The sequence below is a fragment of the Erinaceus europaeus genome, chromosome 14 (assembly GCF_950295315.1).
Source record: "Erinaceus europaeus chromosome 14, mEriEur2.1, whole genome shotgun sequence".
Lineage (NCBI taxonomy): Eukaryota > Metazoa > Chordata > Mammalia > Eulipotyphla > Erinaceidae > Erinaceus > Erinaceus europaeus.
This window is the reverse complement of record NC_080175.1, coordinates 17528238-17543759: the sequence shown is the minus strand read 5'-3', so window position 1 is coordinate 17543759 and position 15522 is coordinate 17528238. Positions and strand designations below refer to the sequence as shown.

The window sequence follows — 15522 nt, the reverse complement described above, 5'->3', positions numbered from 1 at the left end:
TGAATAAAATGCAGAAGAGCTTTGTAATAAATAATGAGTACTCTTAAGCCAGGACAGCTGTTGGTCTCCAGTGGTGGGAGACCTTGGTGGATACAATTTGTTGCATATTCTCTCAACACTGTGGATTTAAACCATTAGAAACAGTTTTCATCTAGATCTCCTAAATCTCCTGACATTATTCAGGTAGCTAGTTCTCCTTGATGCTGTCTGTTACTTAAAAGAAAAAAAAAACTTGAGAGAAATGCCTTTCTAATTAAAAAATAACAGCAATATTCTAAGCAGGGAGACAACCAGTTTTTCTTTTTAATGTAATTATGCACTGTGAATTCCTGTGACAATTAATTAACAACCCAGAAAGGACCGCAGCCTCAGCCCTGGGGGCACTAAGCCTTGCAGAAGCCTGGATGAATCCCATCCTGTGTGCTGAGTACTTTTGTGTGCAAGTGGACCCGTGCTCCATGTGACTGTGTAGATGCTCTGGTGCTGTGCTCACCTCTGCAGTGTGGTAGCTCACCTGTCACTCTTCCTCTTGCAGAGTCAAGGTTGGATGGGAAGCTGCTGCACAGGGTTTAGGAGGTTACAGGTGTATAGAACCTGGACCCTCACCCATTTATTAGACTCGGGATGGAAGTGGAGATGATTCTCCCTGTTGTCACCTCTGGAGCTTATTGAGAAAAGTCGAGAAACCTTGCATCTTTTCAGTGCTCATCTAGTGTCCTGCATATCTAAGGTAGCCAGTTGCTTTCTGAACAGGAGGGAGGACCACAGATAAATGTAGCTGGTGCTGAGTCTTGGGGTATTTGGAGGCAAGGCTGTCCTGCTGTAACTAGAAGCTGGTTTGGGTGATCTAGCTGCTCATTAAAGTTTTCCTGCTTTTCAGCTTTGGGCAAGTCACATTCCCTCTTTTTCATTTCCCCCAGCTTTATTGAGACCTAGTTAAAAATAATGTTTTCCTATCATTAAGTGTACACTGTGATCTTTTACTATATAGATATATTGAAATAATTTCTACACCACCCCTCACATAGCAGTGCCATTTGGGTGTTTGTCCTTGTGCTTTGTGCCACCTTCTCTTAACCTGCTGTGCTACTGCCTGACTCCCCTAGAACTTGTATCTTACCTGTGTGGAATTTAAGAAACAAAAACAAGAGAGCAGAGTGAAGTTGCAATAAGCCTGTGGTTTGCATGTGTGTATGTGAGGTGGTTAGTGAAGGATTGGATGAGTTGATCTCTGAGGGTCTACAGTTCTAAGGTTTCTGTGCTCTCCATTGCTACCACAAGCAAGAACTGACTTTGAAAAAAATGCTGTTAGGTTTTCCTAACTCATGCAGAACTGTCCCCTGGATCCCCAAAGTGTCTTCAATTGCCAGGTGAAATGATCTCTGCTCCCTGTGACCTCTGAAACATGAATTCATGCCAGAAAGATCCACTACCTCTCTGAGTAGAACCCTTCTGTACATCTCAGTTGTCTTGGTGGACTGTATTACTTTCTTATTGCTGCTGTAACATACCACCCCAAATTTAGTGGATGAAAACAGCACAGATGGGTCAGGAGGTGATGTATCTGGTTGAGTGCACACATTACAATACACAAAGACCTGGGTTCAAGCCCCTGATCTCCATAAGGAACTTGTGGCGGTGTGGTAATACAATTCTTTATTGATGTGGACGTCCCAGAGTCGGGTGTGAGCACAGCGGGTTTAGGCCACGTGGAGCTAGCAAAATGGCCACCTCCCGCTATGCACGCCAGCCCTTCTCCAGGTCTTCTCCAGGTCGGGATGCGGAAGAGAAAGAGAGCAAAACCAGCAACAGTAGCAGGCTTATAGGGTAAAAACAGAAGTGGCAAGTTGGGAGTGGGATTGGCTAGGAAAGGGGGTGGAGAAAATAAGGCATGCTGGGAAGGTGGACATGTCCTTAGCAACTGTTTCTATGGTTTTAACTGAATTAGCAATACCATGAGGGGATAACGTGGTGGTTATGTAAATAGACCATAATGTCAGCAATGGAGCAGGGTGGGGGGCGGCTGGCTTTAAGGCCCGACACACCTTCACGGAGAATCTTCATGTGCTGCATGTCTCTCATTCTTGCTCTCTCTTACCCACTCCAGGCTCCCTTCTGCCTTGATTCCTTTCTAACTCTATCCAGTAAATAACAAAATTAAATATTGAAAAAAAAAAACAGTGCAAAGGTCTGCTCTTGCAGTTTGGGATATCAGAAGGCAAGAATCAGTCTAATGGGACCACAGTTAAGATGTCAGCAGGGCCAGTTACTTCTGGAAGCTCCAGGCAGAATTCTGTTTCCTTGCTTTTTCCAGTTTCTAGAGACACTCCACATTTTACAACCTTTTCCTTCATCTTCAGTCAGCAGCATAGCCTCTTCTTTCCTCTCTGACTTCTACTTCCATTATTTTTGTTTTTATTTATAAAATGGAAATATTGACAAGACCACAGGATAAGAGAGGTACAATTCCACACAGTTCCCACCACCAGAACTCCCTAACCCATCCCTTCCCCTGATAGCTTTCCTATTCTTTATCCCTCTGGGAGTATGGACCCAGGATCATTATGGGGTATAGAAGGTGGGAGCTCTGGCTTCTGTAATTGCTTCCCTGCTGAACATTGGCATTGGCAGGTCGATCCATACCCCCAGCCTGTCTCTCTCTTTCCCTAGTGGGGCAGGGCTCTGGGGGAACAGGGCTCCAGGACACATGGTGGGGTCATCTGCCCAGGGAAGTCAGGTTGGCATCATGGTAGTATCTAGAACCTGGTGGCTGAAAAGAGAGTTAACATATGAAGCAGAACAAATTGTTGACTAGTCATGAACCTAAAGGCAAGAGTATTGCAGATGGGTGTTGGTCTGCTTCTAAATTCTGCTTCTAAGACCCCTTCTGTTTCATTGGTTTAATACCCCCTGCTTAACACTGTATTCTATTTACATAACCACTGTTAACTAAGCACTAACCTGCCTCCAGGGCATTGGTTTAATCCTCACTGTTTTGCACGCTTTTTCCTTCTCCCCACCCCCTATCCTACATACATCCTCTTCGGACCTGACACTTCTGCCTCAGGATATATAAGGACAGGATTGTGATTAGAGATAGCTTAGATTGTGCTGTGTTCCACATGAATAAAGACTGAACTGCATACCACTCAGCCATGAGTCATCTCTCTCTCCTGCCCGCGAAGCTAGCCCGGCAGATGGGCTCTCCATTTTGGAAAAAGCTAATAGGTGTATTTTAGGTATATTACAAGGGACCCACGACTTTACTAGTTTTTGCCTGAGTCTGACAGCTAACACGGAGGTGGGCCCAAATTACTGTCTGGGGAGATGGTGTCATAGTTGGAAAAAGGACTAGAAAGCTGGATCAGGGAAGAGAGTAGTTCCCACATATGGGAAAAGTATCTAAATATTGTTAACTAAAAACCCTATCAATTTGATCAGGGGCCTATATTCAGCACAGGAGCCTGTGTAACTTCTGCATCTCTGTAGGTCTGAGCTTGCATTCTGTTGTCATGGCTAGGAACATTTTTGGCTGCACTAATTTCAGGACTAATCTTCTTTCTACTTCCATTCTTCTATCTTCTCTCTGATCTTTACTATATAAAAACCTTAGCAATTGTATTGGGTTGATCATTTAATCCAGGAGAAGCTCAACAACTAAAGATTCTTAATCCCATATACAAATAACCCTTTATCGTATGAGGCAGCAGAGTAACAGGTTGTGGGGTTAGAGTATGAATCTCTTGAATGTCTAAATGTCATGGATAGACACCACCTGGTAGCAAACCCAATAGAATATACACATTGCCATATCTGTGGACTGCCATGTCTATGGACTCCCATTCAAGCCTCTAGTCTCCATCCTCAGACGAGAAGCTTCTTGAGTGGTGGAGCAGTGCTGCTGGTATCTCTCACTTTCTCTTTCTCTCTAATCCTCTGTCAAAAAAATAAAAGATTTCGGGGGCGAGGCTGAGTAGTGGCACACCTGGCAGAGCACACATGTCACCATTTGCTTAAGGTCCTAAGTTCAAAGCCCTGGTCCCCACCTTCGGGGGTGAGGGAGAAGCTTAAGGAGTGCTGAAGCAATGCTGTAGGTGCTTCTTTTTCTCTCTTCTTCCTTATTTCCCCCTTTCCTCTCTATTTCTATTCTCCCCTTCCCTTTCAATGTCTTTCAAAATAACTACATGAAAATCAAAGATCAAATTATAAAAAATAAAATAATTTAAAAATATTTTAAAGGCCACTGGAAGTGATGGGTCTTTGTGCAGATATGGGAGTCCCAGTGATTACCCTGACGTCAATAATAATGGTATGAATATCTAAGCCTTAGGAGTAGGCCTTATTCAACCTTTCACCAAGATTATTCAGTTTCAAAACCCCAGACTCAGACAGGGAGAAGAGTGTATTCAAACTCCTGTTTAGGAAGGGGAGTTGCAGACAGTCCCTGGGTGTGTAGTGTGTATTGCTGGCAGTCTTATCCCAGTCCATATGCTTTCCAGATGTTTTTTAACTTATCTTTTTTTAAAATTGCATGAGGGACTTCATCTATAGAAATATATGCTCTCAAAAGAGGTGTCCACATCTCTTCAAAGAACACCAAAGGAACCAAAGGAAAAGGTTCTAAGGAACACCAAAGGCACCAGGTTCTAAGGAACCAGACCCATCATCTTCCTTCTTCTATTCTTCTTCTGTTCTTCCTTCGTCTATTCACAGTGGTTACTGAATGCCCACAGAGCCAGAGACAGTGCTTGGGAAATTCAGGAATGCTCCTTCCCTGGTGGCACTTTTATGCAGTGAAGGAGAAAGGCATGTAAGGAGCTATTTTTAACACAGGTCAGGATGTGCTAAGTGACATCACAGTGTCAGATTGAGGTGGGAAGACAGAAAAGGACACTGGCTCTAGTCCATCGGTTGTCAGATCCTGTATCCCAATTTTGGACTCAGAAATGATTGGAATATGTACCCGAATTTTAGATTATTAATTTTCACAGGCTAAGAATAAAAAAAAAATAATTGTGGGGTCAGGTGATGGTGTAACTGGTAAAGCACACAAGTTGCCATGCACAAGGACCTGGGTTTGAGCCCCTGGTCCCCACTTGCCGTAAGGAAGCTTCATGAATGTTAGAGCAGACTTCAGGTCTCTCCGTGTCTCTCTGTCCTTTCTTGCCCCATTTCTGTGACTCTGTCATAATTAAAAAGGGAAAAAATGACCACTAGAAATAGTGTATTCATCATGCAGGCACAGAGCCTCAGTGACAATCCTGGGGGCAAAAAAAATGCAATAGGATTTTTAAAATTGTGCTCAGGAGATGGATAAGTAGATAGAACACATGTCTTAACATGGGTGAGGCTCTGGGTCTGATTCCCAGCATCACATGAGCACACCAAGGACAGCATCTCCGAACTCCACAGATAGTGAGTGCTACTGTGGCATCTCTCTCCTCCTCCTTTTCCTCTCTGCCCATTCTCTTTATTTCTTTCTCAAAATGCAGAATAAAAATTAGAGCTGAGGGGGTGACTCATGGTATTGCATATGAACAAAATCCCTGGGTTCACTCCCTTTCCTGAACCATATTGAAGGGGAAAAAATGTATCTTTTTTCTCTTTATCTAGGGGCCTTTAATTCAGATCTGATACCCAGCTCTGCTAATTCATGTGCAGTGACTTCTACAGCAGGCTGATTAAATTTGGGCCAAACAGAAGTCAGGAGGAGAATCTAGCTAGTCTTCTGACTGCATGCATGAGTGGGGAGACTTACCTAACCCAGGCCTTACTTAGAAAAGCACTCATTTCCCGTGACTGACCAGAAGATGCTCAGCTTTCCTCCTTGAAAAGGCAGCTCTTCCTCATGTCTCCACTCAGGAGAAGAATCTCCAGCAAGAAATGCTCCCAGCCCCAGATCACAGTTTTGCAAAATACAGCTGACTTCTCTGGGAGAAACAAAACCGACTTTGTCTCACTCTGGCCATGGAAACCAACTTGGCACCTCATTATCGCCTTGTTAGCAGGGACAGGCTGCTTTGTGAACAAACCTTGTAGGGAGGCTTGGCCCTGTGTGGGCAGGGTTTTGAGTTCAGCTTAATTGCTCTCCTAAAGCCCAGCTACTTAGTGCTCTACAAGTAGACATCTATCATCAGACTCTTGACCATCTTCTCTTCCTTTCATAGTCTCGCCTATGTCACTAACATTTAGCACCTTCCCGACTGACTCTGGGGCTAATATGGCTTGTGCCTGGGCCACATGGAGTTCACCAAGGCTAGGCTGCAACCAGCACAGCCATGGTTTGTACCCACCTTTATTCTTGACCCCAAACCTTGTCCCCAAATATCTTTAAAATGCAGCTCTTAGAGCACAGCAGAACTGCTGGCTAGGTGAAGGCAATGCCTCTTCAGTGGTTTGTAGCAAATTTTTGATTTTTCAGACTGGGGACACATAATCCAAAGTCCTTTTTATCTGCCTCTGAAATGTATTTTGTACTTGGATTTGGATGTGGGTGTGTCTGATGTTCTGAGAGCTTCCTTTAAACAAAACAGTAAAGCAGCCCATTGACTCATTCAGAAAGAGAGAGAGAGAGAGAGAGAGAGAGGGTGAGCGAGAGAGATATGAAGCTACATCCTTAACCTCCCATGCTCTGTTCTTCTTTTCAAAACTGGTCAAACTAAGGTTTGAATCCCATACCTCTACTCACCAGGAGTGAGAGCGTGTAAGTAGGTCACCTAATCTCTCTGAGCTTTGGATTCTTGCTTTGCAAAATCAAGGTGAAAATAACCTACCCCAGAGAACTGATGGAGATCCAAGTGAGGTAAGACAGGTTAAGCCTGGGCACAGAATAGATTCATGGGAAATGTGAGACTGGCCCACTCACCTGCCTTCTCACCACCTGCCCTCTGCCATTTTCTTAGACGATCACAAAATACCAGCCTCCACAGATGCTCTTTCCTCAAATTATCTCTAAAGTAGAAGAGGTGTGACATGCATACACTTTCCACACCTCCCTTTTAATCGTTGCCTATATCCAACCTCAACCTCAACCTCAGACTTTTTCCTGTTACAGCCTCTGAAGGTGGAGACCTGTTCTAAACTGTATAATTTACAAGCTCTACCTCACACTTCCGTAGGCCTGATGCTTGGACAGCCTGGGTTGCCATGGTAATTAATGCCAGCATCAAATACACAGTTTCATCCTCCCCATTAAAATGTCCTGGGAATTCCAGTTCCTAAAGACCCCAAACATATTACCTGATTATGAGGACATATGGTCTTATAAAAGAGCTATGATGATGGCTACCCCATACACCGGATTTTCTGGGCAGATGTCTGCTTTCTAGATCATGATTCCTGGTTTTTGATCCAGAAAACACCATAACCAACCAAGGAATAAAGCTCACACAGAAGACACATTTCAGATTGTATACCCATTCTTTAAGCTTCTGGGGAAGTTCACCATCACCCACTACCTCAGTTTTAGGGTCTTAATTTCTAATGCCTATTGTTGTTTCTTATAATATGTTATTCTTAACTGCTTTTAGGTTTGAAATGAGGATGAGGTTGAAATTTATTTGGCATAGCTGTACACAAAATCCCCTCTGTATGGAATTTTACAAGGTGTTTGGAGATTGAAGGCAGAGTATCTCACATGTGCTCTGCCAGCGAGCCACTTTTCTAGTCCAACTTAAAAAAAAAAAAATCTTTGTGACAGAAGAGAAAATCTCTGTGATAGGAGAGAGAGGCCAGAGTTACCACTTGGCTTTGGGACATGGTGCTGCCATGGCTTGAACCTGGGGCCTCTGGGGGCTCAGAAATACAAATTTTGCGCTCTAACAAGTGGATCTACCTTTGCAACTCCAATATTTTAATGAGAGAGTAAAGTAAAGAGAGACAGAGCAAAATATTGCTTTACCAACTGTGGGTTTCTCTTTGTCTTTGTTGTTCGTATATGGCATCTGGATCTTACGCATAAAAGGCAGGCACTCTTCCACTGAAACTCCTCCCTAACCCTGAATGCAATTCTGATGTCTGCTATTTTTACTTATGATTTATGGAGTTTTCTCATGTCACTCATTTTTAAAAATTTATTTAATGACCTTACCTAACCTTAGGTGGTGTATAGATAATGGTGGGGCTGTGGTGTGGACGAGTGGTCCAGATACCTAAGAGTGTCTGTTTTAAACTTGGGACTGGGCATATATTTTTGAAGTTTAAGACATTTACAATGTCTTAACTATTTCACAATAAAGTAGAAATTCAAACATCAACAGCAAATGGATGCTTAACTTTTCATTATGTACATCACCATCATCTCACGTGTAAAGCTTTCCTCCTGCAATTGAGTATTTATGATTATTTTCTCTTTACTCTAGGCTGTTAATTATCAAAGTATTATTAAATACCTTTGGACATCAAGTCTTGTTTGCATTTTAGTGCATTTAATTGTTTTGATGTTTACTTATTAACAAGAAAGAGATCAGAGTATCATTCTAGTTTATGTGGAACCAGGGCTTGAACTTGAGACCTCATGCATACAAACCCTGTGCTCTATTATTAGGCCATCTCCTGGTCCACTAGCTCATTTTTTTTTTCCTTTTTCCTTTATGGGGGGGGGGTTAATGGTTTACAGTCAACAGTAAAAATATAGTAGTTTGTACATGTGTATGTGTAACATTTCTCAGTTTTCCACCTAGAAATTCAGCCCATTCTAGGTCCTCCTCTGTCATGTTCCAGGACCTAAACCCTCCCCCACACCACCTGAGAGTCTTTTACTTTGGTGCAATTCACCAAACCCAGTCCAACTTCTGTTTTGTGTTTTCTTATTTTTCAGCTTCTCTCTCTCTTTTTATATTTAGTGATTTAATATTGGTAGACAAGATTGTGGGATAAGAAGGGCACATTTCACACAGTTCCCACCACTAGTACCCCATCCCCTTCATTGGAAGTTTCTCCATTCTTTATCCCTCTGTTATGGAACAAAGATCTTTATGGGGCACAGAACATCGGTGGTCTGGCTTCTGTAATTGCTTGCTTCTCCGCTGGACTTGGGCATTGACAGGTCTATCCATACCCCCACCCTGTCTCTACCTTTCCTGAGGAGGTGAAATGTGACCTTTCACCAGGACACATTGGTGAGGTTGTCTGCCCATGGAATTTGACTTCTTCCTTTCCAGCCTGTATCCCTTTAATTCCTTGTTCCTGCCTGATTGCTATGGCAAATACTCCCGACACTATGTAGAATAGTAATGGTGATAGTGGGCAGCCCTGTCTAGTACCTGATCTCAGGGGGAATGCTTCCAGTTTTTCATCATTGAGTATGATGTTAGCTATAGATTTGCTGTATATGGACTTCACTATCTTGAGGAATTTTCTATTTATTTCCCCTTTTTTGTAGCATTTTGATCATGAAGAGATGTTGGATTTTGTCAAAAGCTTTCTCTGCATCTATTGAAATAATTTTGGGGGGTTTGGCCTTGTTTTTATTGGTATGGTGAATCTTATTGATTGATTTTCATATATTGAGCCAGCTTTTCATTCCTGGGATAAATCCCACTAGGTCATGATAAACAATCTTTTTAACATACTGCAGTATTCGCTTGCCTAGGATTTTGTTCAGTATTGTAGCATCTGTGTTCATCAGAGTTAAGAGTATGTAGTTTTATTTTTTTTGTGTCCCTATCTGCTTTTGGTATTAGGGTGATGTTGGCTTCATAGAAGGTGGAACAGAGTATTCTAGGGAGAACTTTAAAAGTAGAAGAACTATTTCCTGAAGATTTTGTAGAATTCATTTCTAAAGCCATCTGGTCTTGGCCTTTTATTATTGGGAAGGTTCTTAAGAACTCTTTCAATTTGATTGTCTGTGATTCATCCGTTTATGTTTTGTAGTTCTTCCTGATTTAATTTTGGAAGTTTGTAGGTATCTAGGAACTCGTCCATTTCTTCCAGGTTCTCTAGCTTGGTGGCATATAGTTGTTCATTGAAACCTTGAGTGATACTTTGGATTCCTGTGTTGTCTGTTGTGATATCTCCTCTTTCATTTACAATCCTATTTATTTGAGTCTCTCCACTCCCTTTTTTTTATGAGTCTAAAGGCTTGTCAACTTTGTTTACTTTTATTTTAATTTTTATTTATAAAAAGGAAACACTGACAAAAACCATAGGACAAGAGGGGTACTACTACACACAATTCCCACCACCAGAACTCCCTAACCCATCCCCTCCCCTGATAGCTTTCCTATTCTTTATCCCTCTGGGAGTATGGAGCCAGAATCATTATGAGGTGCAGAAAGTGGGAGGTCTGGCTTCTGTAATTGCTTCCTTGCTGAACATGGATGTTGGCAGGTCAATCCATACTCCCAGCCTGTCTCTCTATTTCCCTAGTGGGGCAGGGATCTGGGGAGGTAGGGCTCCAGGACACATTTATAAGGTTGTCTGCCTGGGGAAGTCAGGGATGGGCCACTTGGAATATATCTAAAATAGACCTACTAGCTTTTTCCAAAACAGAGACTTCCTTTACTTTTTCGAAAAACCAACAATTAGCTTCATTGATCTTTTGTATGGTTCTCCTATTTTCAATGTTATTTATTTCTGCCCTAACTTTAGTTATTTCAGTTCTTCTGGTTGTAGAGTTCCTTTGTTCCTCTTCTTCTAAGTCTTTAAGGTGTGCAGTCAGGTTGTTTATTTGAGCTTTTTCTTGTTTTCTAATGTGTTCTTGTATGGCTATGAATTTCCCTCTCAGTACTGCCTTAGCTGTGTTCCAAATATTTTGATAGCTCATTAAGCTAATTAAGTAATGTCCAATAATGTCCATCTCTATATTTTATTATTTTATTTAAATGTCTATCTTGTCAGATATTCCTGCCCTATTTTGTTTTCCATTAGCTCATATGATAGTTTCCTATCCTTTCACTTTGAGTCTGTGTTTGTCTTGTTGAGTTAGGTAGATTCTGCAGGTTGTGTTTTCTGATCCATCTTCCTACTTTGTGCCTTTTAATAGGTGAATTCAGGCCATTGACCTTTATTGATGTTATAGATTTAAGATACTTTAATGCCATTATTCTAAACTTTTAGAGTGTTCTGATATATGGCATGTTTACTTCCTTTGAAGTCATCCCTATGTCTCTGTTGTTGTTTTCATTATCTCTTAATCTCTTTTTTAGTTCTTGTTTTTTCTAATTCATCCTCAATCTTGCTAATTCTGTTTTCTGCCTCAGTTATTATGTTTTTTTTTCTCCCTCCTTCTGTTTTTTGTAGCTCAACTGTTTTGTTACCCTCTTCGGATACTCTATTAGCTTGTTCAGCTAGTCTTTTGGTGATGGGAATGGTGATTATGTATACATATTAATTTGTAGTCATATAAATCATTATTTAAGTAATATGAGATGGGGAGAACTGATTGAATCTCTCAAACTTTTTAAAGCACAGAAAAAGAAGAAAATTAGTGTTTTCTTTCAGAGATTCATTTGTTGTTTCTCAGTTTCTGATGACATACTTTCAAAGCTTTCCTCACTCCTGTAATTATTGCATCAGTTAGTGTTTGGATGTTGTCCTCATTCTTCTGTGCTTCTACCGTTTTGGGACTTTTATCTGAAATTTTGTCCTAGTTCATTTCTACAAAGTTTCTTCTTGGTTTATCTATTATATTTGCTCCTTTATGAAGTACCTCCTTCACTACTTTTAAATCCACTGAGCACATTTGCCTGGATTGACTTGTGTCTAAATAAGGTACTTAAGAGTTCACAGGTGCAAATCTTTTTTTTTTTTAAGATTTTATTTATTTATGAGAAAAATAGGAGAAGAGAGAAAAAGAACCAGACTTCAGTCTTGTACATGTGCTGCCAGGGATCAAACTCAGAGAGTCTAATGAGAGTCTTGAGAGTCTAATGCTTTATCCACTGCAACACCTCCCAGACCACCAGAGTTGCAAATCTTAACAGTTGTTTCAATATTATCTCAGTCTCTGAGGTGAAGCACAGTGGCTGTTGTACTTTCTAATGTTGTTATACTATTTATTTTCCCTGAAGGCTATGGGAGCCTGAGAGTTAGTAGATTTTTTTAGCTTAACCACTCACTGGTAATCAAGAGACAAAACAGGGTGGAGGATAACTAGCACAATGGTTATACAAAACTCTCACACCCAGGAGTCCAAAGTCCTGGGCCTAATCCCCCACACCACCACCAGCCAGAGCCAGACTGAGCAATGCTCTTTGGCCCTGTGAGTTTCTGAATAAATCCTGGTTTTATTTGGTCAGTTCTGATACAGTTATTCACTAAGTTTTATAGTTTAGCAGGAGAACAATGTGAAAAAGCTCCTACTATATAGCCATACCTCCATACCACCAGGAGTATAGATTTTATCCTGAGTCACCCAGACAGATCTCTGCCCCCAGCTGACAGTATAGGACTTCCCCGCTGCTGTTCCAGCCTCTGAGGGGCAACAACAATGGAGACTCACAGTTAGAAATTGGTGAGTTTTAAGTGATTTCCTCCTCCTTTCAGTAGCCTTTTTGTTGATAAAACTCAGACTGGAGGCCATGCGTCAATGGCAAAGTGCCAGACTAGTACCAGCTGCTCCTGAGTATGGTCTTTTAGCCCCAGGAATCTCTCTGTAAGTCCTTCTCTGTCCATGAGTCATACATGTTTGCACTCATGCATGGCTTGGCGGGTTCTTAAAGTGATCCTAGTCTTATCTTGTTGCATTCTCAGGTGTTCCTCTTTGCTATTCCTAGTTGATCAGGGAGAGCAAAACATAGCTGCTGCTATTCCATAGCCATGCCTCCAGAAGTTCTGCTCATTTTCTTAAGATTGCTTTACACGATAAAAGTATTGGGTTAAGGGGCATGAGTGTTATAAGGCTATACTGACAGAGGCCTGGTAACAACGTTGTGTGAGCTTAAACTCTCATTGGCATTGTGTGCCTTCTTTTTAAAATCTCATCAGCTCTGATTGCCATTGTTTAAACTAAATAAAATCATGGTGTAATTTAGCTAGGCAAATATTTGTAATGATTTTAATGCCTGTCACTCTGGTTGTTGGGAAGATTGGGCATTCTGTCCCAGGGTGGTTTTCCTAGCAGAGATTTTGAGACTAGACATAGAGGTGGGAGAGGCATTATTAATATGGGAGGGGACCCAGAGATAAGCAATTTTACAGCCCAGGGGCCACCTCAGTGAAAACCAGTTGTGCATATAGATTTTTGTCTTTCTGCAGCGCCGCCAAACTGCTGGACAAGAGCCCATTCTCAGTCAGTAACCCGAACCCTCTGCTCCCTTCACCGGCAAGTCTCCAACTGGCCCAACTGCAAGCTCAGCTCACCCTCCACCGGCTGAAGTTGGCTCAGACAGCTGTCACCAACAACACTGCAGCCGCCACAGTCCTCAACCAAGTCCTCTCCAAAGTGGCCATGTCCCAGCCTCTCTTCAACCAGCTGAGGCATCCATCTGTGCTCAGCACCCCCCACAGCCATGTGGGGGTGCCCCAACATGCTGCAACCATACCCAGTGCCCGTTTCCCCTCCAGCACCATCGCCTTCTCACCCCCCGGCCAGACACGAGGCCCAGGACCTTCGGTGAGCCTACCCAGCCAAACACCCAGTGCCATGGTGATGCACCCCTTCAGCGGGGTCATGCCTCAGACCCCCGCCCAGCCAGCTGTCCTCTTGGGCATTGGCAAGACTGGGCCTGCACCTGCCACAGCGGGCTTTTATGAGTATGGCAAAGCCAACTCCAGCCAGGCTTACAGCTCCGAAACTGATGGGCAAGCCAGCTTCCTGCCCACCTCTGCCGCTGCCTCGGGCAGTGTGTCCTATGAAGGGCACTACAGCCACTCAGGACAAGATGGTCAGGCGACCTTTCCCAAGGATTTCTACGGACCCAGCTCACAAGGGGGGTTGCATGTGGCAGGGGGATTTGTGGCTGATCAGGCTGGGGGCATGAAAGGCGAGGTGGGTCCCCTCTTACAGAGTACAAACAGCCAGTGGGAGAGTCCCCATGGATTTTCTGGGCAAAGCAAGCCTGACCTAATAGCCAGCCCCAACCTGTGGCCTCCACCTCCTAGCCAGCCCTATGAGCTGTATGACCCCGAGGAGCCCACCCCAGACAGGACCCCTCCTGCCTTTGGGGGTCGACTCAACCACAGCAAGCAGGGTTTCAGCAGTGCCAGGCAGAGGACCAAGGAGGAGCAGGTCATGCTGTCTGTGAGGCCACTGCAGGCCCACGAGCTGAATGACTTCCACGGGGTGCCCCCCCTGCACCTGCCACACATCTGTAGCATCTGCGACAAGAAGGTGTTTGATCTGAAGGTGAGTCAGGCTGGGAGCTGCAGTGGAACCTGGGCTTTTCACAACAGCCTTAGGGAGCGGATGACAGAATTTTGCCATCAGTCCCCTTGACTAAAATCATAGGTATTGGAACACAAGGGGATTTCTGCAATGTATCCGGGCCAACCCCTTTGCTTTAAGGCAAAGAAAAGATGTTTCAGGTTTACAGATAAGAAAGTTTCACTAAGCAGAGAACACGTGACTTATAGGGAAGGGACTCAGGACACAAGAATTGAGCCTGCTGCCTCCTTGAGGAGGGGCCTTTCCTCTGGCATGTCTGGGAGCTACTGTCCCTTGAGAATATGTATTGTACTGAGTACAACAGAGGGGGAAAGTTAGTAGAATTTTGAGGTCAGGGCAGGAGAGTAATTCTTAGGTGAAACCTAGACAAGTTATTATAGAGACCTCAGCTTCCCTACCTGTGAAATGGAGGCAGGATCTCTAACTCCTTTCTGGTGATGGCAAACTACTTTGGGCTCTTGTCAAAAGTATCGTCTATCCTCCTCAGTATATTGGTGGTGCCATCAAATACTCCAAAGCAGTACTAAAGATGGTGACCCAGGAGGTGACTCAGTGGTAAAGCGCAGGACTTGCACACATGAGGTCTGGGGTTCAATTCCCAGTACTACAGATGCCAGAGTGATGCTCTGGTTAAATCTCCCCTCACCCCTCATTACTAAATAAATGAATCTTTTAAACGTTAAAAACAATCATCTTAAGAAAATTATTATCACCACTAAGACGTCTTGAACCTGGAGCTGGGTGCTGAGGCACTGGGGAAAGAACGTGTTCCGACACTCAGGGACTGGGCTTCAAGCTGGAAGTTCCCACCTACAGAAAGAAAGCTTCATAGGCAGTGAAGCAGTGTTGCAGGTGTCTCTCAATTTCTCTCTGTTTTATCCAAACAAACAGATAAAGAAATAAATGAAATATTTGAAAAAGGCTTCTTACATCCTTGCTGGGTATCAGCAGTAGCTCTCTAAGGCAGATGCTATTACCATCCCCATTTTAAAGCTGAGAAAGCATTTCTGGGGAGAGGACCCCACAGCTGAGTGGAAAGTGAACATGGTTCTGACGCTCCCCAAGCCTCTCAAGCACTGGCTGCATTGCTCTGTCCCTCAGCCCATCTGCAGAGTCTTCTAAAGCTTCTTCCTAAGGTTGGGGGAGGGATCCCATCATAGCGTTTTAATTCCTCTCTGCTTGGGGCACCAGTGTAT

General features: G+C 43.2%; 1 protein-coding gene across 4 annotated transcripts in view; it reads left to right on the top strand.

Moving 5' to 3' along the window:
* The window catches only part of RBM20 (RNA binding motif protein 20), a 243108-nt gene that overhangs the window by 151246 nt on the left and 76340 nt on the right, over nt 1–15522 (top strand). For all 4 annotated transcript variants that reach the window (XM_060171334.1, XM_060171337.1, XM_060171336.1 and 1 more), the window contains one exon: nt 13198–14287. In XM_060171334.1, the coding sequence (XP_060027317.1) occupies nt 13198–14287 (1090 nt within the window). The remainder of the gene's footprint in view (nt 1–13197; nt 14288–15522) is intronic.